Source organism: Tenrec ecaudatus, chromosome X (genome assembly GCF_050624435.1).
Source record: "Tenrec ecaudatus isolate mTenEca1 chromosome X, mTenEca1.hap1, whole genome shotgun sequence".
Classification (NCBI taxonomy): Eukaryota; Metazoa; Chordata; class Mammalia; order Afrosoricida; family Tenrecidae; genus Tenrec; species Tenrec ecaudatus.
The window spans coordinates 1,043,004-1,065,405 of record NC_134548.1 but is presented as its reverse complement, the minus strand read 5'-3'; the positions used below and the strand labels follow the sequence as shown (position 1 = coordinate 1,065,405).

The following is a 22,402-nucleotide window of genomic DNA, read 5'->3' as shown; positions in this document are numbered from 1 at the left end:
GCTGCGTCTGCACGTCCCGCGGAGCCGGCGCGCGGCGGGAAACTGGGTCCCGGGCATAGCCACGCCCCCCGAGGCCGCTCGGCCACGCCCAGTCCCCGCCCCACAGCCCGGTCCCGCTCCCGTCAGGCCCTGTGGCCCCGCCCCCGCCGCGGACACGCCCCCTGGGCACGTCCGTCTCGTGACTCCGTCAACACCACGCCCCCTTAAGACAGTAAGCCACGCCTCGTCTCCGCCCACAGCGCGGTACCGCTCCCGTCAGGCCCTGTGGCGCCGCCCCACCGCGGACACGCCCCCTGGGCTCGTCCGGTCCCGTGACTCCGTCAACACCACGCCCCCTTAAGACAGTAAGCCACGCCTCGTCTCCGCCCCACAGCCCGGTCCCGCTCCCGTCAGGCTCTGTGACCCCGCCGCCCCGCGGACACGCCCCTTCCTTCCCCCTTCTCCGGGCACGTCCGTCTCGTGACTCCGTCAGCACCACGCCCCCTTAAGACAGTAAGCCACACCTCGTCTCCGCCCCACAGCCTGGTCCCGCTCCCATCAGGCCCTGTGGCCCCGCCCCCACCACGGACACGCCCCCTCCTTCCCCTTTGTTCGGGGCACGTCCCGTCCCGTGACTCTGTCATCGCCACGCCCCCTGAAGCCATCAAGCCACGCCCAGTCCGCGCCTCACAGCGGAACCAAGACCCTGTGGCCCCACCCCCAGCACAGGACACGCCCCCTCCTTCCCCCTCTCCGGTGACCCCCCTCACCGCCACGCCCCCTGGAGCCACTAGGCCACGCCCAGTCCCCCTCCTCACAGCCCGGTCCCGCTCCCATGAGACCCTAGGGCCCCGCCCCCGCCGCGGACACGCCCCCTTCCCCTCCCCCCTCCGCGTGGGGGCGGCCCCGCCCCCGGACCCCGGGCCAGTCTGTCGCGGGCGCGATCGGGGACCCGCACGGCGCCGGACCCTGCCGCCCGGGCCGTGAGCGCACTGGGGCCGCTGCGCCCCGTCCTTCCGCGCCGGCCCCGTGGGGGCGGGAGGCCGCGTGCGCCCCGGGGCCCCGAGGGGCGGGCCCTGCGCTTCGTCGCCGCCTCCCTGGTGACCGCGCGCTGCAGGCTGCGCCGCGAGCTCCCAACCGCGCGACCGAAGTCGCCGGCGTCCGGGGGGCACCTAGGAGCCCGCCCCGAGGACCCCCCGACATGTAAGTCACCCCTGGGGCGGGGGCTCCCCCGGAGCAGGGTCTGCGCCGCCGGCCGCGGGTCCCCGGATCCAGAAAGCGCCCAAACTGGGGCGCAGGGCGACTTGCACCGCGGGGCGCTCCAGTTACGGGGCGTGTCGCCATCGGAGACCCAGGGCGCGGGAAAGCTCCGGGGTGCAGGTGCTCGTCCCTGGGTGGAGGGACCCAAGCAGCCCGGCGGGCGGGGCACGTTGGGTGCTTGGCTGAGCCCCAGAATATGGGCGGGTGGAACTCGGCGGGGCGCTGACCTCCAGGTTTCCCGCCCACGGCCTGGGCTGGGCAGGGCCATCACGGCGGCTTCACAGGCGCCCTGGGCAGGAGCGTGCAGCTCACCCCCCGGTCAGCGGTTCAAACCCACCAGCCGCCCCGGGGGAGGAAGATGAGGCTGCTGCGCCTGCAAAGAATCGCAGCCTCGGGAAAGCCGCGGGGCGAGGCGGTTCCGCTCTGCGCTGTAGCGACGCGGAGTGAGACCTGGCCGCGCGCAGGGAGGTTGCATTAGTGGGGTGTCTTTTAGGGTTTGGGACGCTGTCAAACTGCATGGAAGCAGATGCCTTCTGCTGCTCCCTCCGTGCAGGCTGGAGGATGCAACCTTCGAGCTTTTGGTTCATAGCCACGCCCTTGGGGCACCGGGGCCCCTTGCCCCCCAAAGCTGACAGCCTTGAACTCGCTGTGGGGCAGTTCCGCCCGGCCGCACCCACCGCAGTCTCCCCGTAACAGGATCGGTCTGCACACCCTGCAGACTGCAGCACCAACGTCCAAGCCTTCCCTTCTCAGATGCAAGAAACTCACTCGGGTCTTTCGCTCTGCAGGGACCTCTGCCGAGTTCTCCTCGCGCTCGGGCTGCTTCTGGAGCCCTGGGAGCTCCGGGCAGACAGCGCCGTGCGACCCAATATCCTCCTGATCATGGCGGATGACCTGGGCATCGGGGATCTCGGTTGCTATGGAAACGACACGCTGAGGTAAAGCTGGAAGGTGGTGGTGGGGTTCACGTGTGTGAGTCGGTGATGCATTTAGAAACCTGCCCGTAGACACCGCGGGGAGTTTCGCTAGTGCACCAGAAGCGGCCCAGGGGTTCCAACATGTGACATATTTGAGCTGCGAACTCGCTCCAGGGTCAGCTGTTCAAACCCACCATCCTCTCTGGAGACCAGAAGGCTGAGGTCCAGGGGTGGTGGGCAGGGCCAGGCTCCTTCAGGTGGCTCAGGGCCCTTCCCGTGGTCTCTCCCAGCCCCTGGGGGTGGGGGAAGGCACGGGTGTCCCTGAGCTTGGGTCCCCATCTCTCCAACCTCGACGTCTGTCTCTAGTAGCCGTCTCCCCTCTGTGTCCCTCTGTCCCTCCTCCTCTGTGGTCAGGGCACCACTCCTGTAGGGTGAGGGACCCCCTGCCCCAGGGTGACCTCATGCTGATTAACGTCTGCACAGACACCCATGGGAGGTCCAGGGGTGGGCAGGGCCGGGCTCCCTCAGGAGGCTCCAGGGAAAGGTCTTTCCTCAGGGTCACTCCCTGGGGACCCCAGACATCCCTGGGCTTGTGGCCGAATCTCTCCGGCCTCCCCTCCGTCTCCAGGTGGCCGTCCAACACCCCCCACACCCCCTCCCCCCGTGTCCCTTTGTGTCCCAAGGGCGCCACTCCTATAGGACGAGGGTCCCCCTAATAAGCTAGCCTGTCAAGATTCTTAGCCTTCTTAACTTCACGGAGCTCCCGTTTCCAAACAAGGCGCCCTTCTCAGATTCCAGGGCTTAGGACTTGGACGTGCCTTTAGATGCAGTTGAGACACTTAAGCCAAAGGCTGGAGACTCTGGTCTATCCAGACGCACCTAGAAAGACAGACCTGCCCACCCACACCTGGAGAACCAGCCACGGAACACCCCACAGGGCGCAGTTCTGCTCTGGCACGCACGCGCGCACTGGAGCACCGGGAGCTGGTGCACTTCTCGGTCCCACACACGCACGCGCACACATGGACGCACGCACGGACACAGGGACACACGGACGCAGGCATGCCCTGGAGCACCGGGAGCTGGTCCAGTTCTCGATCCCACACACGCGCACACGCACGGACACAGGGACACACAGACGCAGGCATGCCCTGGAGCACCGGGAGCTGGTCCAGTTCTCGATCACATGCACGCACGCACGCACTGGAGCACCGGGAGCTGGTGCACTTCTCGATCACGCACATGCACGCGCGCACTAAAGCACCGGGAGCTGGTCCAGTTCTCGATCCCACACACGCGCACACGCACGGACACAGGGACACACAGACGCAGGCATGCCCTGGAGCACCGGGAGCTGGTGCAGTTCTCGATCACGCGCATGCACGCGTGCACTGGAGCACCGGGAGCTGGTGCACTTCTCGATCACGCGCATGCACGCGCGCACACACGGACACAGGGACACACAGACGCAGGCATGCCCTGGAGCACCGGGAGCTGGTGCACTTCTCGATCACGCGCATGCACGCGTGCACTGGAGCACCGGGAGCTGGTGCACTTCTCGATCACGCGCATGCACGCGCGCACACACGGACACAGGGACACACAGACGCAGGCATGCCCTGGAGCACCGGGAGCTGGTGCAGTTCTCGATCACGCGCATGCACGCGTGCACTGGAGCACCGGGAGCTGGTGCACTTCTCGATCACGCGCATGCACGCGCGCACACACGGACACAGGGACACACAGACGCAGGCATGCCCTGGAGCACCGGGAGCTGGTGCACTTCTCGATCACGCGCATGCACGCGCGCACACACGGACACAGGGACACACAGACGCAGGCATGCCCTGGAGCACCGGGAGCTGGTGCACTTCTCGATCACGCGCACGCACGCACGCACGCACGCACGCACGCACGCACTGGAGCATCAGGAGCTGGTCCAGTTCCCGATCACGCGCACGCACGCACGCACGCACGCAGGGAGCATCAGGAGCTGGTCCAGTTCCCGATCACGCGCACGCACGCACGCACGGAGCATCAGGAGCTGGTCCAGTTCCCGATCACGCGCACGCACGCACGCACGGAGCATCAGGAGCTGGTCCAGTTCTCCATCACGCGCACGCACGCACGCACGGAGCACCAGGAGCTGGTCCAGTTCCCGATCACGCGCACGCACGCACGCACGGAGCACCAGGAGCTGGTCCAGTTCCCGATCACGCGCACGCACGCACGCACGGAGCACCGGGAGCTGGTCCAGTTCCCGATCACGCGCACGCACGCACGCACGGAGCACCAGGAGCTGGTCCAGTTCCCGATCACGCGCACGCACGCACGCACGGAGCACCAGGAGCTGGTCCAGTTCCCGATCACGCGCACGCACGCACGCACGGAGCACCAGGAGCTGGTCCAGTTCCCGATCACGCGCACGCACGCACGCACGCACGCAGCACCGCGAACTGGGCGTGCGCTTGACTGACGCTAAGGGAACGTGCTCAGCGAGGAATCCCAGAGCCGGAAGTGGGTCGCCAGCCAATGGGAGCCGGGCGGAGCGCGGTTCCCGGGCCGCCCACACGGGGGCGCTGCTGTGACTCAGCACCCCCTGGACCCAGCAGGCACGGGATTGGCGGGCTCGGGCTCCACCCACCTGATGCTGACGTGGGCGTGGTTTCCCCAGGACCCCCAATATTGACCGGCTGGCCCAGGAAGGCGTGAAGCTGACGCAGCACCTGGCCGCTGCGCCCCTGTGCACCCCGAGCCGAGCTGCTTTCCTCACCGGGAGGCACGCCTTCCGCTCAGGTGGGTGCCTTCGGAGAGGGGTGGCGTGGGGTGGGGGTGGGGGGTCACATCTGCCCTTTCTGGTTGTCCATCCCCATCGCCTAGTGGGGGGGGCGCAGAGGAAAATCCCCAGGACAGGGCGGAGCTGCCCCTGTGGGTCTCCCAGGATGTCAGTCTGGTCTGTCTCCCCAGGAGCTAATGGATAGAGAGATATGCAGATAGACGATTGATAGACAGACAGACACACTGCCCTCGAGTGGACGCCGACTCACAACAACCCTGCAGGACAGGGCGGAGCTGCCCCTGGGGGTCTCCCAGGCGGTCAGTCTGCACGGGAGCAGACGGTCAGGTCTTTCTCCCCAGGAGCTAATGGATAGAGAGATTTGCAGATAGATGATTGATAGACAGACAGACACACTGCCATCGAGGACGCCGACTCATGGCGACCCTGCAGGACAGGGCGGAGCTGCCCCTGGGGGTCTCCAGAACTGACTCTTTACAGGAGCAGACGGTCTCTTCTTTCTCCCTGGGAGCGGCTGGTGGTTCTGAACTGCTGACCTTGCAGTTAGCAGCCCCAATGTGCAACCACCAAGCCACCAGGGTCCTGTCTGTCTTAGCGAGCCCTGCAGAGAAGTGCAGTTTTCCGGGATTCAGGACTGAAACTCGTTCGGCCCCCAAGGCTGCCCTCAGCAGATCAATAAGAGGGGCATCACAGACGGGTTTGGACTCAGAGCACGGAAAGAAACAAGTTCGGCTCCTCCAGCAGGCGTGAGAGCCTGGTTCTCTCTGCGGGATTTCTTTTCTGTCTCGGGTTGGAAATGCCGTTTCCACACGGGCCCCTGACAGTTCGTCGTAGTCACGAGCTTCCACCTGGATCTGACCCCAGCGACCCCATGCACAACCAGAGGAACCACTGCCCTGCCCTGCACCATCCTCACCTGTGCACGGGGCTGCAGCCACCGTGTGCCTCCACCTCACCTAGGGCAGTGGTTCTCAACCTTCCTGTTGCCACGACCCTTGAATACAGTTCCTCATCACTGTCATTTGCAACTCTTATGAATTGGGCGACCCCTGCAAAAGGATCCCTCAACAGCACCCCCCATGGGGTCGCGACCCACAGGTTGAGAACCACTGATCTAGGGCCTTCCTCTGTCGCTACCCCTCCGATTGACCAAGCAGGATGTCCCCTTCTCCAGGCCCTGGTCTCTTCTAACAACATGTCCAACATGCAGGAGACAAAAATCTCCCCTAACCCCCGCCTCTAGGGGGCGCTCTGACACAGACCCTCCCCGTCCCTGCCTCTAGGGGGCGCTCTGACACAGACCCTCCCCGTCCCTGCCTCTAGGGGGCGCTCTGACACAGAACCTCCCCGTCGCTGCCTCTAGGGGGCGCTCTGACACAGAACCTCCCCGTCCCCACCTCTAGGGGGCGCTCTGACACAGACCCTCCCCGTCCCTGCCTCTAGGGGGCGCTCTGGGACAGAACCTCCCCGTCCCCGCCTCCAGGGGGCGCTCTGGGACATAGCCTCCTTGTTCCAGCCTCTAGGGGTCGCTCTGACACAGACCCTCCCCGTCCCCGCCTCTAGGGGGCACTCTGGGACAGAACCTCCCTGTCCCCGCCTCTAAGGTGCGCTCTGGGACAGAACCTCCCCGTCCCCGCCTCTAGGGGGCGCTCTGACACAGAACCTCCCCGCCCCCGCCTCTAGGGGGCGCTCTGACACAGAACCTCCCCGTCCCCGCCTCTAGAGGGCGCTCTGACACAGAACCTCCCCGTCCCCGCCTCTAGGGGGCGCTCTGGCACAGAACCTCCCCGTCCCCGCCTCTAGGGGGCGCTCTGGCACAGAACCTCCCCGTCCCCGCCTCTAGGGGGCGCTCTGGCCATGCTTCTTCCAAGACAGACTTGATTGTCCTTTGGGCAGTCCAAATGCATCCCTTCTTCCGTCTTCCTTCCTTACTGTCTGTCCCTCCGCAGGAGGTCGGGACTTTTGGGATGGGAGTGGGCGGGGCGTTCAGGAGTAGAAAGTTGCACCTGAGTTTTCAGCTGCGAGGGACAGCGACGCTTTCTCCCGAGTTCCTGCCCACGTGTGACCTGCAGGTGGAGCCTTGAAGCCCCAGGGATGGGGGGGTCGCGCGCCTCTGGGTTCAGGTGCCGGGGAGCCCCTGGCCGTGGGGTCTCCTTGGTCCTGGGCGTGTCTGCCATCCGTGCTGGCCTGGAGCCTCTGCCCTCCTGTCTCTCCCAAGGGGTCTCCTTGACCCAGGGGGGCCCTGGAGCTGCACTGGTTTGCACGGGACCCTCCCCAAGGTCCGCAGTTCAAACCCACCGCTGCACGGGAGCAGACGAGGCTTTCTACTCCTGCCCAGAGCTAGTCTCAGGGTGGAATGGCACGATATGCAAATTGTGCGGCAGTAAGACTGATTGGGGGGCTGATTGAATTGCACGATATGCAAATTATGTGGCAGAAAAACTGATGGGGGGGGCTGAGAAAATAAGGCTTTATTCTGTCCTGCAGGGTCGCTGTGAGTCTGCATCCACTCAATGGCAGTGTGTCTGTCTGTCTATCCATCTATCTATCTTTCCATCCATCTATCTATCTATCCATCCATCCATCTATCCATTTATCTATCCATCCGTCCATCCATCCATCTATCTATCTATCTATCTATCTATCTATCTATCTATCTATCTATGTATCTATCTGCATATCTATCTATATCCAGTCTATCTATCTATCTATCTATGTATCTATCTGCATATCTATCTATATCCAGTCTATCTACATATCTATCTATCTATCTATCTATCTATCTATCTATCTATCTATCTATCTATCTATCTATCTACATATCCATGTATCCATTAGCTCCTAGGGAGAGAGACCAGACCGTCCACTCCCGTGCAGACTGACCGCCTGGGAGACCCCCAGGGGCAGCCCCGCCCTGTCCTGCAGGGTCCCCGTGAGTGGACATTGGCCTTTGGGCTGGATCTCTGATGCTGACCCCTCCTCCTTCCCTTTCCCCCCCATATTCCTGGGGCCCCACCTGTTGCAGCATCTCACAGAAATCCCACCTGCCGGATGCTAGGATCACCCCCACGCTGACCCTGAGACGCTAGGGGCCCCCTCCCCGGGCCGGGGTCCGAGGCAGGAAGGTCAGGCAGGCTTGACCTCTCCCCTCCTACGACCTGCCCCCAGGTATGGATGCCAGTGGCGGGTACCGGGCGCTGCAGTGGAACGCAGGCTCAGGCGGGCTTCCTCCCAACGAGACCACCTTCGCCCGGCTGCTGCACCTGCAAGGCTACAGGACGGGGATCATAGGTACGGGTGGGGCAGGGGGGCTGTTGGGCATCTCAGAGCAGCAGGACGCTGCCCCCACTTGCCCCACCCCCTCTCCCGTCCCAGCGTTGCTCCCTGGCCCGCAGGGCTCACAATGCCCAACTGCACCATTGTCACGGGAGAGCTGTCTTTACCGGGAGACTTGGGGGGCAGGGCACCCAGTTTTGCCTCAGCATGCCAGCGCCCCCGCCCCAGGTTAAGCCCGGGCTGAGTGTCACAGAAAGGCCGGACCCCCCACCATTCACAGCCTCGTCCCAGCAGGTGAGGGAGGGCCTGAGACCCCTGGGTGAGAGGACATTAGGGGACCCCACCACCGACAGGGAAGGGGTGGGGGGTGCGCCTCGGGGGTTCCCTGCACAGCTGTGCTCCCGGCTGTGGTCAGTTCACATGAAAGAATCCGGGGCGCAGTCCCAGAGGGAGTATGCATAGAAACAGACAGACACACAGACCCCCCCCAAAAAAGCAGGCAGACAGACAGACACACATATGCAAACACAGAGACAGACACATGCAAACACGGACACACAGACACAACAGACACACAGAGACCCACACAGACAGACACAGGTACACCGACACGTGCAAACAGACACACATGCAAACACACACATGCAAACACACACACGTGCAAACACACACAGACAGACACAGGTACACCGACACGTGCAAACACACACACATGCAAACACACACATGCAAACACACACACGTGCAAACACACACAGACAGACACAGGTACACCGACACGTGCAAACAGACACACATGCAAACACACACGTGCAAACACACACAGACTGACACACGAGCCAAACCACGCACCACGGACCCTGTTCCCACGGGGGGGCCCCAGGGGCTCTGCGTGGACCTGCACCCCCGGCTGGTCTGCGGCCGACCCTGGAGAAGCCTTCTGCCCGGCTTGTCCCCCGAGACCGCCTCTGGGTGGATCAGAACCTCCCACCTCTCGGTGAGCAGCTGAGCCTGACGCCCACCTGCCCCCCGAGACTCCCACACAACGCGACTGCGTCTGCTGAGTCGCCCTGGGCTGCTGCCCTGCAGGTCGGTGCTTGGAGCCCACCGTCCTGATGAGGCTGGCGGTGCCCCCAAGACCCACCACCTGGAGACCCACGGGGGTGGCGCTGCCCCGGCTGGCAGTTTGGGGGAGTCCCAGAAAATGGGGCTCCCAGGATCCCCGGGCGCGTGGCGTTCCCAGTGGGCTAGCCATGAAGCACAGGGTCAGCAGTGCGAACCCACCAGCCGCTCTGACCGAGAACGGCGAGGCTGCCTGCCTCGGGGACCCCAGGCCCCCCTGTTCCCTGTCCCGTGGGGCCGCTGGGCTCGGCACCCACTCAGCGGCCGGGTCTTTGTGTGTTTGCCCCTTGCTGTTTGGGAGTCAGTCTCCCTTCAGGGACCCCGGCTTCTGCTGCGTGCCCGTAATTCTGAAACCCTGATCCGTGACTAGCTGCTCACGCTGCCTGTGTGCCTGCCCGCTGCTTGTGGTGAGCCTGCGCCCGTGCGTGTGCGTGTGCTTCCACATGTGTGCATGTGTGTGTGCACACGCATGTGATTGTGTGTCAGTACACATCTCTGCGTGTGCTTCCACACGTGTGTGCATGGGTGTGTGCACACGCATGCATGTGATTGTGTGTCAGTACATGTCTCTGCATGTCTGTGTGTGCTTCCACGTGTGTGTGCATGTGTGTGTGCACACGCATGCATGTGATTGTGTGTCAGTACACGTCTCTGCATGTCTCTGCGTGTGCTTCCACGTGTGTGTGCATGAATGTGTGTGTCTGTGTGTAGAGGTTTCGTGCATGTGTGTGCTCTGTGTGTGCATGTGGGCCTGAGTGGGTACTGTCCATGTGCATTCATGCACACGTGCGCCCATACACATGTTTGCGTGTGCATATGTGTCTGTCCGTGTGGGCGCGTGCATTTGCATATGTCCGTGGGCAACTCTGTGTACGTGTGTGCTTCCACCTGTGTGCATGTTGGATGTATGTACGTGCGGGGGTGTCCACATGTGTCTGTTCATGTATGTACTCGGCTGAGTGCACGTGTGTAGGTAAATGTGTGGGTGTGCTTGCATGTGTGTGTCCGTGTATGTGGGTGTCCGTGTATGTGTGTCTCTACACGTTCATGTGTGCATGTGTGCATTTGCTTGCACGTGTGTGTGAAGCATGTCTGCGTCCGTGTACTCCTGCATGTGTGTGCATGGTTGTACACGCGTGTGTGCAGCCACGTGTGTGCGCACCTGTGGGTCTGTAGTGACTGCGTGTGCGCGTGTGTGAATGTGTGTGTGCGTGTGCACATGTGCAGCCATTTGTGTCCACGTGTGGGTGTCCATACGTGTGTGCTAGCGCATGTCAGCACGCGTGTGTGAGTGCACGTATGTGTTAGAACACGTGTGCGTGTTGGTTTGTGTGGGGGGTACTTGTGTGCTCTCACGTGTTACCGCATGTGTGTGTGTGGGTGCCCATGTGTGTGAGCGTTTGTGCATTTGTGTGTGGGGTGCTTGAGTGCCCACATGTTTTAGCGCACGTGTGCAGGAGCGTGTGAGCACGTGTGCAGGCGTTCATGGGCACGTGTGTTAGCACGCGTGCAGGTGTGTGTGTTCACATGTGCAGGTGTGTGTGGACACGTGTGTTAGCATGTGCAGGTGTGTGTGAGCACGTGTGCAGGTGTTCGTGGGCACGTTTGCAGGAGCGTGTTAGCACGTGTGCAGGTGCGTATGTGCACGTGTGTTAGCACGTGTGCAGGTGCGTATGTGCACGTGTGTTAGCGCGTGTGCAGGTGCATGTGGGCACGTGTGTTAGCGCGTGTGCAGGTGCATGTGGGCACGTGTGTTAGCGCGTGTGCAGGTGCGCGGGGCCCGTGCGCGTTCGCTCACTGGGGCGTGTGCCCTTGCACGCGCGTGTGTCCCCAGGAAAGTGGCACCAGGGCGTGAGCTGCCGGGCGCGGGGCGACCACTGCCACCACCCGCTGCAGCACGGGTTTGACTCCTTCTACGGCATGCCCTTCTCGCTGGTCAACGACTGCCACCCCCGGCGCCCGCCCGAGGTGGACGCCGCCCTGCGCGCCAAGCTGGGGGCCTTCTCGCAGGCGCTGGCGCTGGCCGTGCTCACGCTGGCGGGCGGCCGGGCGCTGGGCTCGCTGTCCCTGCCCTGGAGGGCCATCGTGGGCCTGGCCGGCCTGGCCGCGCTCTTCTCCGCGTCCTGGTACAGCAGCTTCGGCTTCGTGCGCCGCTGGAACTGCGTCCTGATGCGCGACGGCCGCGTCACCGAGCAGCCCATGCAGCTGGAGCGGGCGGCCGGCAGGATGCTGCGCGAGGCCCGGGCCTTCCTGCGCAGGTGCTGGGGCGCCCGGGGCGGGCGGGGGGACTGCGCCCACCACCTGCCTCCCCGGCCCACCTGCGCTCCTCCCGGGCGCTGTGCACTCGGCCAGGAGCTGCAGTCGCCCCTCGAGCTGCTCACCCCACGGTCAGCGGTTCAAACCCACCAGCCGCCCGGACAGAGAGAGACCAGACCGTCTGCTCCCGTGCAGACTGACCACCTGGGAGACCCCCAGGGGCAGCCCCGCCCTGTCCTGCAGGGTCCCCGGGAGCCGGCTCGCACAGCACGGCCTCAGGAAGCAAGCTAAGGGGCTAGGGTGTCGCCGCGGGTTAAGCACCGGGCTGCAGACGACAAGGTCAGCGGCTGAGAGCCACCGGCCAGTCCTGGTGATCGGTACGGATTTCACGGGTCTCCTGCCGGAAAGGTGGGGATCTTGCACGGAGCAGCCCCTGCCTGGCTTTCAAGTCTTTGGGAATCAGGAATGGCCCTGGGAAGCGCTCTGGGCGGAACCCACAGGTTAGGGGTTCGAATCCAGCAGCCGCTGGAGAGGAGCGAGATGAGGCTCTCTGCTCCTGTGCATGTCCACAGTCATTGTGCCCCACAGGGTCCCCGCGGCAGGAACGACACCCGGTTGAGGGTGGGTGGCAGGTCATGGGTTGGCTAGCGGGCACGGTGGTGCAGGGAGCCAGCACTGACTGATGGAGGGAGGAGACCCACAGGGGGCGCGTTGAGTCAGCACTGAGTCCATGGAGGGAGGAGACCCACAGGGGGCGCCGTGAGTCAGCACTCACTCCATGGAGGGAGGAGACCCACAGGGGGCGCAGTGAGTCAGCACTGACTCCATGGAGGGAGGAGACCCACAGGGGGCGCCGTGAGTCAGCACTGACTGATGGAGGGAGGAGACCCACAGGGCGCCGTGAGTCAGCACTGACTGATGGAGGGAGGAGACCCACAGGGGGCGCCGTGAGTCAGCACTGACTCCATGGAGGGAGGAGACCCACAGGGGGCGCCGTGAGTCAGCACTGACTCCATGGAGGGAGGAGACCCACAGGGGGCGCCCTGAGTCAGCACTGACTGATGGAGGGAGGAGACCCACAGGGGGCGCCGTGAGTCAGCACTGACTGATGGAGGGAGGAGACCCACAGGGGGCGCCATGAGTCAGCACTCACTCCATGGAGGGAGGAGACCCACAGGGGGCGCCGTGAGTCAGCACTGACTGATGGAGGGAGGAGACCCACAGGGGGCGCCGTGAGTCAGCACTGACTCCATGGAGGGAGGAGACCCACAGGGGGCGCTGTGAGTCAGCACTGACTGATGGAGGGAGGAGACCCACAGGGGGCGCCGTGAGTCAGCACTGACTGATGGAGGGAGGAGACCCACAGGGGGCGCCGTGAGTCAGCACTGACTGATGGAGGGAGGAGACCCACAGGGGGCGCCGTGAGTCAGCACTGACTGATGGAGGGAGGAGACCCACAGGGGGCGCCGTGAGTCAGCACTGACTGATGGAGGGAGGAGACCCACAGGGGGCGCCGTGAGTCAGCACTGACTCCATGGAGGGAGGAGACCCACAGGGGGCGCCCTGAGTCAGCACTGACTGATGGAGGGAGGAGACCCACAGGGGGCGCCGTGAGTCAGCACTGACTCCATGGAGGGAGGAGACCCACAGGGGGCGCCGTGAGTCAGCACTGACTCCATGGAGGGAGGAGACCCACAGGGGGCGCCGTGAGTCAGCACTGACTCCATGGAGGGAGGAGACCCACAGGGGGCGCCGTGAGTCAGCACTGACTCCATGGAGGGAGGAGACCCACAGGGGGCGCCGTGAGTCAGCACTGACTGATGGAGGGAGGAGATCCACAGGGGGCGCCGTGAGTCAGCACTGACTCCATGGAGGGAGGAGACCCACAGGGGGTGCTGTGAGTCAGCACTGAGTCCATGGAGGGAGGAGACCCACAGGGGGCGCCGTGAGTCAGCACTGACTCCATGGAGGGAGGAGACCCACAGGGGGCGCCGTGAGTCAGCACTGACTGATGGAGGGAGGAGACCCACAGGGCGCCGTGAGTCAGCACTGACTGATGGAGGGAGGAGACCCACAGGGGGCGCCGTGAGTCAGCACTGACTCCATGGAGGGAGGAGACCCACAGGGGGCGCCGTGAGTCAGCACTGACTCCATGGAGGGAGGAGACCCACAGGGGGCGCCGTGAGTCAGCACTGACTGATGGAGGGAGGAGACCCACAGGGGGCGCCGTGAGTCAGCACTGACTCCATGGAGGGAGGAGACCCACAGGGGGCGCCGTGAGTCAGCACTGACTCCATGGAGGGAGGAGACCCACAGGGGGCGCCGTGAGTCAGCACTGACTGATGGAGGGAGGAGACCCACAGGGCGCCGTGAGTCAGCACTGACTGATGGAGGGAGGAGACCCACAGGGGGCGCCGTGAGTCAGCACTGACTCGATGGAGGGAGGAGACCCACAGAGGGCGCCGTGAGTCAGCGCTGACTCCATGGAGGGAGGAGACCCACAGGGGGCGCCGTGAGTCAGCACTGACTCCATGGAGGGAGGAGACCCACAGGGGGCGCCGTGAGGTGAGCGTGTTTGGTTAGTGTATGTGGATAATCTGGACTGACTAACATAGCAGGTCAGGACCCGTTTTGCATGTGCACCGTGCAGTCCCCTTCCTGACCTTCACTATATCCTACAACCATCTTCTTTTCCTGTCTCCAAACTGGACTGTTAAGATTCCAGAAGTTGATCGTCCCCGAGACCAGGGAGGGGCATGAATGTCCAGCCCTGGATCTGTGGCTGTTGTTGACCTTGAGTTCCCCATCACATTCCCCAAAGTAACCCCAACCCGCTGCCGTCCATTCGATGCTGGCTCCTAGCGACCTCACAGAACGGGACTGTCCTTCCGGGAGGCCACAGCCTCATCTGTCTCCCCTGGACCGCCCGGTGGTTTTGAACTACCGACCTTGCCGTGAGCAGCCCGGCAAGTAACCCACACACGACAAGTCCGACATGAGCCCGCAAGTCTGATACTAGTGCATGGCTTCCTCCTCCCTGGGACTCACGCAGCCACACAGTGATGCAAAAATGCAGGGAGATCACAGGCCGGTGGCTGCAAAGTCCAGTGCATGCAGGGGTGGAGGATGCATCTCTGGGGCTCCGTGCGGCTTGTGCAGGGGAAGGTGAAGCAGAGAGAGAGTGTGTGTCCTGCCTCCCGGGGGTGGGGGGGGGGGGGAGAGGATGTTGCACGACATTCCCTGGCTGGGAAAGGTTCCCGGGGCTCCCACCCGACACCCCACTATGGTGGAGTTCAGTGTAATGGATAAAGTGAAGCCCTATGGGAGCAGGCAGCCTCACCTCTCTGCTTCCGGGCGGCTGGGAGATTTGAACCCCTGACGTGCCGATGAGCATGCGAACGCACAGCCCACCGCCCTGCCTGAGCGTCTTGCCGACGCCCCACGTTGCCGTTGGGCGCTGTGAGGGGGCTCTGACCCATAGCGACCCCCCTGTCCCCACCCCGTCCGCCGCCGAGGGAGCTGTGAGCTCCGAGCGAGACCCCCGTCTTCCCCTTCCAGCAACAAGCACCGGCCCTTCCTGCTGTTCGTCTCCTTGCTGCACGTCCATCTGCCCCTGGTCAGCACGCCCAGGTTCCTCGGGAAGAGCCGGCACGGCGCGTACGGGGACAACGTGGAGGAGATGGACTGGATGGTGGGTGAGTCCCGGGCAGAGCTGCCCCCCCCGTCCTCCCCCCGCCCCCCTCGCGTGGCCACTGTGGGTCCCCAGTGCCGCCCCACCCAGGGGCTCAGCTTCCAGCTGCACATCAGGCGGGGTTCTGTGGGGACCCGCGGGGCTTCAGGTGCAGGTCTCCAGACCTTGCTTCCTAGTCTCTCTCAGTCCGGAAGCTCTGCTGAGGCCTGTGCACCCCGGGCGATGCCCCCGTGTTGGAAAAACACGTGCAACGGAGTCCAGCCTCCGGGCAGCACACAGGCCCCCATGCGGGCAGTGGACCCTGGAAGAAGGGGCGCGCGCAGACGGCGACTCGCGGCTGAGGCCGTGGGGTCGCCGCTTGTCCGTCCACGTCCGTGGACTCCCGGGACCGGCCCGTGAGGACAGCGGGGGGAGGGGACTGCGCACTGCGGAAACCTGACCCTGTCCTACAGCTCCTCCTGGGGCGGTGCCCCCCCCCCCGTGAAGTCATTGTCGCTGCTACGTCATCACTGTCACGTCACTACTGTGATGAGTCGGGCGCCCCCTGTGAGAGGGTCGCTGGGGGGGGGGGGGCTCCAAGGGGGTCGCGACCCACAGGTTGAGAACCGCTGCCCCAGAGGCACCCGGTACGGAGCCGTGCGCGCGCACGTGCACGTGCACACGCGCATCCGGCGTGGGGTGCGTTCCTCCTGGGACCCGCCTCACTGGGCGCCTCGGAGGGAGCCCTGTCGGCCGGTCTCACCGCGTGAACCGCCGAAGGCGCGAGTCCTGGCACCCGCCGTGCCCGTGGGGCCCGCGGTTACGCCCGGCAGCCTGAGCACCGCGGTGCCTCTGACTGACAGTGCTGCCCTCCTTCTGCGCTCCGCTATTTATACGTTTGCGCTGACGCACTGACGTAATCACGGACATACGTCTCACTGACGCACACAGTCGCAGGTGGGCGGGGTCAGCGGCGTTCCGTGTTGCTCGCTGGGTCCTAAAGCCCTCCGGCCTCCTGCCTTCCCTCTCCCCTCTTCCCGCCAACCCCGCGCGCGTCCAGGTGAAATCCTGCGCGCCCTTGAGGAGCACGGGCTGAAGAACAACACCTTCACCTACTTCACCTCCGACCACGGAGGCCACCTGGAGGCCAGAGACGGGCCGCGCCAGCTGGGCGGCTGGAACGGAGTGTACCGCGGTGAGTCCCACCTGACCGCACAGGTGAGCTCCCACCTGAGCAGGTGGAACTGGGGTCGTGCGAGGCGGGGGCGCACGCGATGGGCCAGCGAGATTCGGGAAGCGGTGCATTAAGCTCCGGGCCGCGCAGCGCAAGGTCAGCGGTTCAAACCCACCGGCCGCCCCTTGGAATGAAAACGAGGCTGCGTGCGTGCAAAAAGCAGGGCGTCCTGCAGGGCCGTCCTGAGTGGACATCGCCCCCCCAACGCAGGCCTTTCTCGCCTTCCCTCTCCCTGCCGCCCGCCCGCCCCCCACACTCCCCGTCCCTCGCCCCCCCAGTCTTGGAAGGCTCAGCCCCCAAACTGCTTAGATTTTTCTTGCACCCCGCGTGTGGCTCACTCTGCCGGCTTGCGGGGACCCCTGACCGCAGCGTGCTGTTTGCTCACAGGAGGCAAAGGCATGGCCGGCTGGGAAGGGGGCATCCGCGTCCCCGGCATCTTCCGCTGGCCCGGGGAGCTGCCCGCCGGCCGCGAGGTCCACGAGCCCACCAGCCTGATGGACATCTTCCCCACGGTGGTCCAGCTGGGGGGCGGCCAGGTGCCCCAGGACAGGTGCGTGCGGGGCAGTCGGGGTGGGGGTGGGCCCGCAACCCACAGCTTCCTGAAAATCAAACAAAATGACAGCTTTCGAGTGGACACGGCTCTCGGGGACCCTGCAGGACAGGGCGGAGCTGCCCCCGGGGGTCTCCCAGGCGGTCAGTCTGCACGGGAGCGGTCTTTACAGCGTAGAGGGCAGGTCTGAAGCCGCCGGCCGCGCCTGGGGGAAGGCAGGGCTCTGTCCGCGTGGGGTCAGAGCGTGAGGCTCCCTAACAGGGTGCTGTACCCGGTCCGACATGGTCCAGCGGTCGGCGCTGACCGGATGGATGGAGGGACTTAGGAATGAGGGTTGGGAATGCCCCCGCTGACCCTCCCCGACCCCCCCACATGTCAGGGTGCTGGACGGACACAACCTGCTGCCCCTGCTGCGGGGGACGGCCCCGCACGCGCCCCACGAGTTCCTGTTCCACTACTGCGGGGTCCACCTGCACGCTGCCCGCTGGCATCACAGGGACAGTAAGTGGCTCCGACTCTGCCCCTCGCTGCGGGGACGCCCCTGGGGGGTGATGAGCGCGGTCCTCCGGAAGCACCAGTGTCATCCACGGGGTGTGCAGGGATTGGGCATTTCCCGGGGGCTCGCTCTGGGTCAGCGCTGCATTCCCGGGTCAGGATGTCCACCCTGCAGGGGCTCCTTATGCGAGGGCCCACTGTCCGGCCTCCTAGCAGGCAGGATGGGGCGTGCGCGGGGTGGTCTCTGCAGACGCGAGGAGGTGGGACTGGGCATTCCTGTGTCCACGCAGGCGGCAGGACCTGGAAGGTGCACTACGTGACCCCGCAGTTCCACCCCGAGGGGGCCGGGGCCTGCTACGGCCGAGGGGTCTGTCCATGCGCCGGGCCCGGCGTCACGCACCACAGCCCGCCCCTGCTCTTCGAGCTGTCCAGGGACCCCTCCGAGGCGCACCCGCTGACCCCCGAGTCCGAGCCGCTGCACGGCGAGGTGCTGGCGCGCGTGGGCGCGGCGGTGGACAAGCAGCGGGCGTCCCTGCAGCCCGCGCCCGCGCAGCTCTCCGTGGGCAACATCGCCTGGAAGCCCTGGCTGCAGCCCTGCTGCGGGACCTTCCCCTTCTGCGCCTGCCAGGAGGACGACGAAGGCGGCGGGGCCCCCCAGGAGCCGGGGCCATGAGTGGGAGCGCGGGCCCCCCCCAAAAGCATCCCTGAGCCCCCCACCACCCGAATCAAGCAGGCCGCCTGACCGCTCTGAGCAGAGCCCGGGTCCCCCAGGCGGTCAGTCTGCGCGGGAGCGGACAGGTCCCCATCCAAAGACTGACCTCCTGTTTGCAGCCAAGCCCCGGGGCCGCGTCGCCAACGTGAAATAAAAGCGCACTGCCGTCCGGTCCGAGCCACTCCCGCCCCCGCCCGCGAGCAGGACTGACCCGCCCAGAGCAGGCGGCACCTGTTACAGGAGCAGGTCCAGCGCGAACTGCTGACCTGGGAGCAGCCCAGCCGGTCGTGCAGTGTGACCCGGGCTGTGCGTGCGTTCGTGCATGTGTGTGGGCGCGTGCATGTGCGTGCGTGCATGTGTATGTGCATGTGTGTGTGCGCGCGTGTGTGCGTGCGTGTGTGCATATGTGTGCGTGTGTGCGCGCGTGTGTGTGCGTGTGTGCATGTGTGTGTACGCGCATCCCCACCACCATGCAGCCCATTGGAACTCACCATCCCTGCATAGGGCTTCAGAGCTGTATCAGTCTCATATTTCTCCTGGGGAGCAGATGCTGGATTTGAACCACTGACCTTGCACTGAGAAGTCCACCATGTACCTAACTGTCCAAGGGCTGCACACGTGTGCATGGTAATTAACTCAGTCAGTGCTGACTCACGGCGCCCCCTGTGGGTCTCCATCCTCCATCAGTCAGTGCTGACTCACGGCGCCCCCTGTGGGTCTCCTCCCTCCATCAGTCAGTGCTGACTCACGGCGCCCCCTGTGGGTCTCCTCCCTCCATGGAGTCAGAGCTGACTCACGGCGCCCCTGTGGGTCTCCTCCCTCCATGGAGTCAGTGCTGACTCACGGCGCCCCCTGTGGGTCTCCTCCCTCCATCAGTCAGTGCTGACTCACAGCGCCCCCTGTGGGTCTCCTCCCTCCATCAGTCAGTGCTGACTCACAGCGCCCCCTGTGGGTCTCCTCCCTCCATGGAGTCAGTGCTGACTCACGGCGCCCCCTGTGGGTCTCCTCCCTCCATGGAGTCAGTGCTGACTCAGGGCGCCCCCTTGTGGGTCTCCTCCCTCCATCAGTCAGTGCTGACTCACGGCGCCCCCTGTGGGTCTCCTCCCCCCATGGAGTCAGTGCTGACTCACGGCGCCCCCTGTGGGTCTCCTCCCTCCATCAGTCAGTGCTGACTCACGGCGCCCCCTGAGGGTCTCCTCCCCCCATGGAGTCAGTGCTGACTCACGGCGCCCCCTGTGGGTCTCCTCCCTCCATGGAGTCAGTGCTGACTCACGGCGCCCCCTGTGGGTCTCCTCCCTCCATGGAGTCAGTGCTGACTCACGGCGCCCCCTGTGGGTCTCCTCCCTCCATCAGTCAGTGCTGACTCACGGCGCCCCCTGTGGGTCTCCTCCCTCCATCAGTCAGTGCTGACTCACGGCGCCCCCTGTGGGTCTCCTCCCTCCATCAGTCAGTGCTGACTCACGGCGCCCCCTGTGGGTCTCCTCCCTCCATGGAGTCAGTGCTGACTCACGGCGCCCCCTGTGGGTCTCCTCCCTCCATCAGTCAGTGCTGACTCACGGCGCCCCCTGTGGGTCTCCTCCCTCCATGGAGTCACTGCTGACTCACAGCGCCCCCTGTGGGTCTCCTCCCTCCATCAGTCAGTGCTGACTCACGGCGCCCCCTGTGGATCTCCTCCCTCCATGCAGTCAGTGCTGACTCACGGCGCCCCCTGTGGGTCTCCTCCCTCCATGGAGTCAGTGCTGACTCACGGCGCCCCCTGTGGGTCTCCTCCCTCCATCAGTCAGTGCTGACTCACGGCGCCCCCTGTGGGTCTCCTCCCTCCATCAGTCAGTGCTGACTCACGGCGCCCCCTGTGGGTCTCCTCCCTCCATGGAGTCAGTGCTGACTCACGGCGCCCCCTGTGGGTCTCCACCCTCCATCAGTCAGTGCTGACTCACGGCGCCCCCTGTGGGTCTCCTCCCTCCATCAGTCAGTGCTGACTCACGGCGCCCCCTGTGGGTCTCCTCCCTCCATCAGTCAGTGCTGACTCACGGCGCCCCCTGTGGATCTCCTCCCTCCATGCAGTCAGTGCTGACTCACGGCGCCCCCTGTGGGTCTCCTCCCTCCATGGAGTCAGTGCTGACTCACGGCGCCCCCTGTGGGTCTCCTCCCTCCATCAGTCAGTGCTGACTCACGGCGCCCCCTGTGGGTCTTCTCCCTCCATGGAGTCAGTGCTGACTCACGGCGCCCCCTGTGGGTCTCCTCCCTCCATCAGTCAGTGCTGACTCACGGCGCCCCCTGTGGGTCTCCTCCCTCCATGGAGTCAGTGCTGACTCACGGCGCCCCCTGTGGGTCTCCTCCCTCCATGGAGTCAGTGCTGACTCACGGCGCCCCCTGTGGGTCTCCTCCCTCCATCAGTCAGTGCTGACTCACGGCGCCCCCTGTGGGTCTCCTCCCTCCATGGAGTCAGTGCTGACTCACGGCGCCCCCTGTGGGTCTCCTCCCTCCATCAGTCAGTGCTGACTCACGGCGCCCCCTGTGGGTCTCCTCCCTCCATGGAGTCAGTGCTGACTCACGGCGCCCCCTGTGGGTCTCCTCCCTCCATGGAGTCAGTGCTGACTCACGGCGCCCCCTGTGGGTCTCCTCCCTCCATCAGTCAGTGCTGACTCACGGCGCCCCCTGTGGGTCTCCTCCCTCCATGGAGTCAGTGCTGACTCACGGCGCCCCCTGAGGGTCTCCTCCCTCCATCAGTCAGTGCTGACTCTCGGCGCCCCCTGTGGGTCCCCTCCCTCCATGGAGTCAGTGCTGACTCATGGCGCCCCCTGTGGGTCTCCTCCCTCCATGGAGTCAGTGCTGACTCACGGCGCCCCCTGGGGGTCTCCTCCCTCCATCAGTCAGTGCTGACTCACGGCGCCCCCTGGGGGTCTCCTCCCTCCATGGAGTCAGTGCTGACTCACGGCGCCCCCTGTGGGTCTCCTCCTTCCATCAGTCAGTGCTGACTCACGGCGCCCCCTGGGGGTCTCCTCCCTCCATCAGTCAGTGCTGACTCACGGCGCCCCCTGTGGGTCTCCTCCCTCCATGGAGTCAGTGCTGACTCACGGCGCCCCCTGTGGGTCTCCTCCTTCCATCAGTCAGTGCTGACTCACGGCGCCCCCTGGGGGTCTCCTCCCTCCATCAGTCAGTGCTGACTCACGGCGCCCCCTGGGGGTCTCCTCCCTCCATCAGTCAGTGCTGACTCACGGCGCCCCCTGTGGGTCTCCTCCCTCCATCAGTCAGTGCTGGCTCACGGCGCCCCCTGGGGGTCTCCCCCCTTCATCAGTCGGTGCTGACTCACGGCGCCCCCTGTGGGTCTCCTCCCTCCATGGAGTCAGTGCTGACTCATGGCGCCCCCTGTGGGTCTCCTCCCTCCATGGAGTCAGTGCTGACTCACGGCGCCCCCTGTGGGTCTGCTCCCTCCATCAGTCAGTGCTGACTCACGGCGCCCCCTGTGGGTCTCCTCCCTCCATCAGTCAGTGCTGACTCACCACTGTTTCATCGGTGACCAGTTGATTCATTAAAGAACCCGGTTTCTAAGTGGCCGTGGCAGTGACATCATCATCTGCCAACTTGAGCAAAGGGGTAGAGTCTTGCCTGTCAATCAGGTCTCAGCCAATAACGCCTCTGTGTGGGCGGGGCCTTTCCTAAGCATTCTGGGAACTCCTGTCTTCCTCCCTGGAGGCGGGACACACATTCTCCCTGCAAGACATTCCTGCTGTCAGGACACGTGGAGACAGGCTGATGCAGCCCGAGCTCTGGAGCAGGAGGAGCCACGTGGAGGCCACGCTGGCGCTGAGCTGCTTCCACGGCCACTGGATCCACAAGACTCTGCACCCGCCGGCCTGTGACCCTCCTGCATCCGTGTCATTGCATGAGCTGCGTGCGTGTGGAGAGGACTGTATAGACTGGTATTGGCCATGGGGGCTAGTGTCGGACTGATGGACTTGACCTGGACTGGGCAGCGATGTTTTCTTAATAAGAAATCACAGTTTGAGATAAACTCTCTGTTACACAGTCATGAGTGTTTATGGATGTGTTTCGCTCGCCCACCCAGGCCGACACACGGAGAGTAAGACAGCAAACCTACGTCGGAGGATGAGCGAGTGCGCGTCCTAGAGC

The 22,402-nt window shown here is 64.7% G+C and overlaps 1 protein-coding gene across 1 annotated transcript; it reads left to right on the top strand.

Annotated features, from left to right (window-relative positions):
- Window positions 1-883: 883 nt before the first annotated feature.
- Window positions 884-18,437, top strand: LOC142434226 (arylsulfatase D-like). Its single transcript, XM_075538928.1, has 10 exons — window positions 884-1,182; window positions 2,028-2,177; window positions 4,831-4,952; window positions 8,122-8,244; window positions 11,186-11,609; window positions 15,166-15,302; window positions 16,338-16,472; window positions 16,899-17,061; window positions 17,441-17,562; window positions 17,847-18,437. Coding segments are annotated over exons 1-10 (1,761 nt in total). The 5' UTR covers window positions 884-1,180; the 3' UTR covers window positions 18,230-18,437.
- Window positions 18,438-22,402: the final 3,965 nt, after the last annotated feature.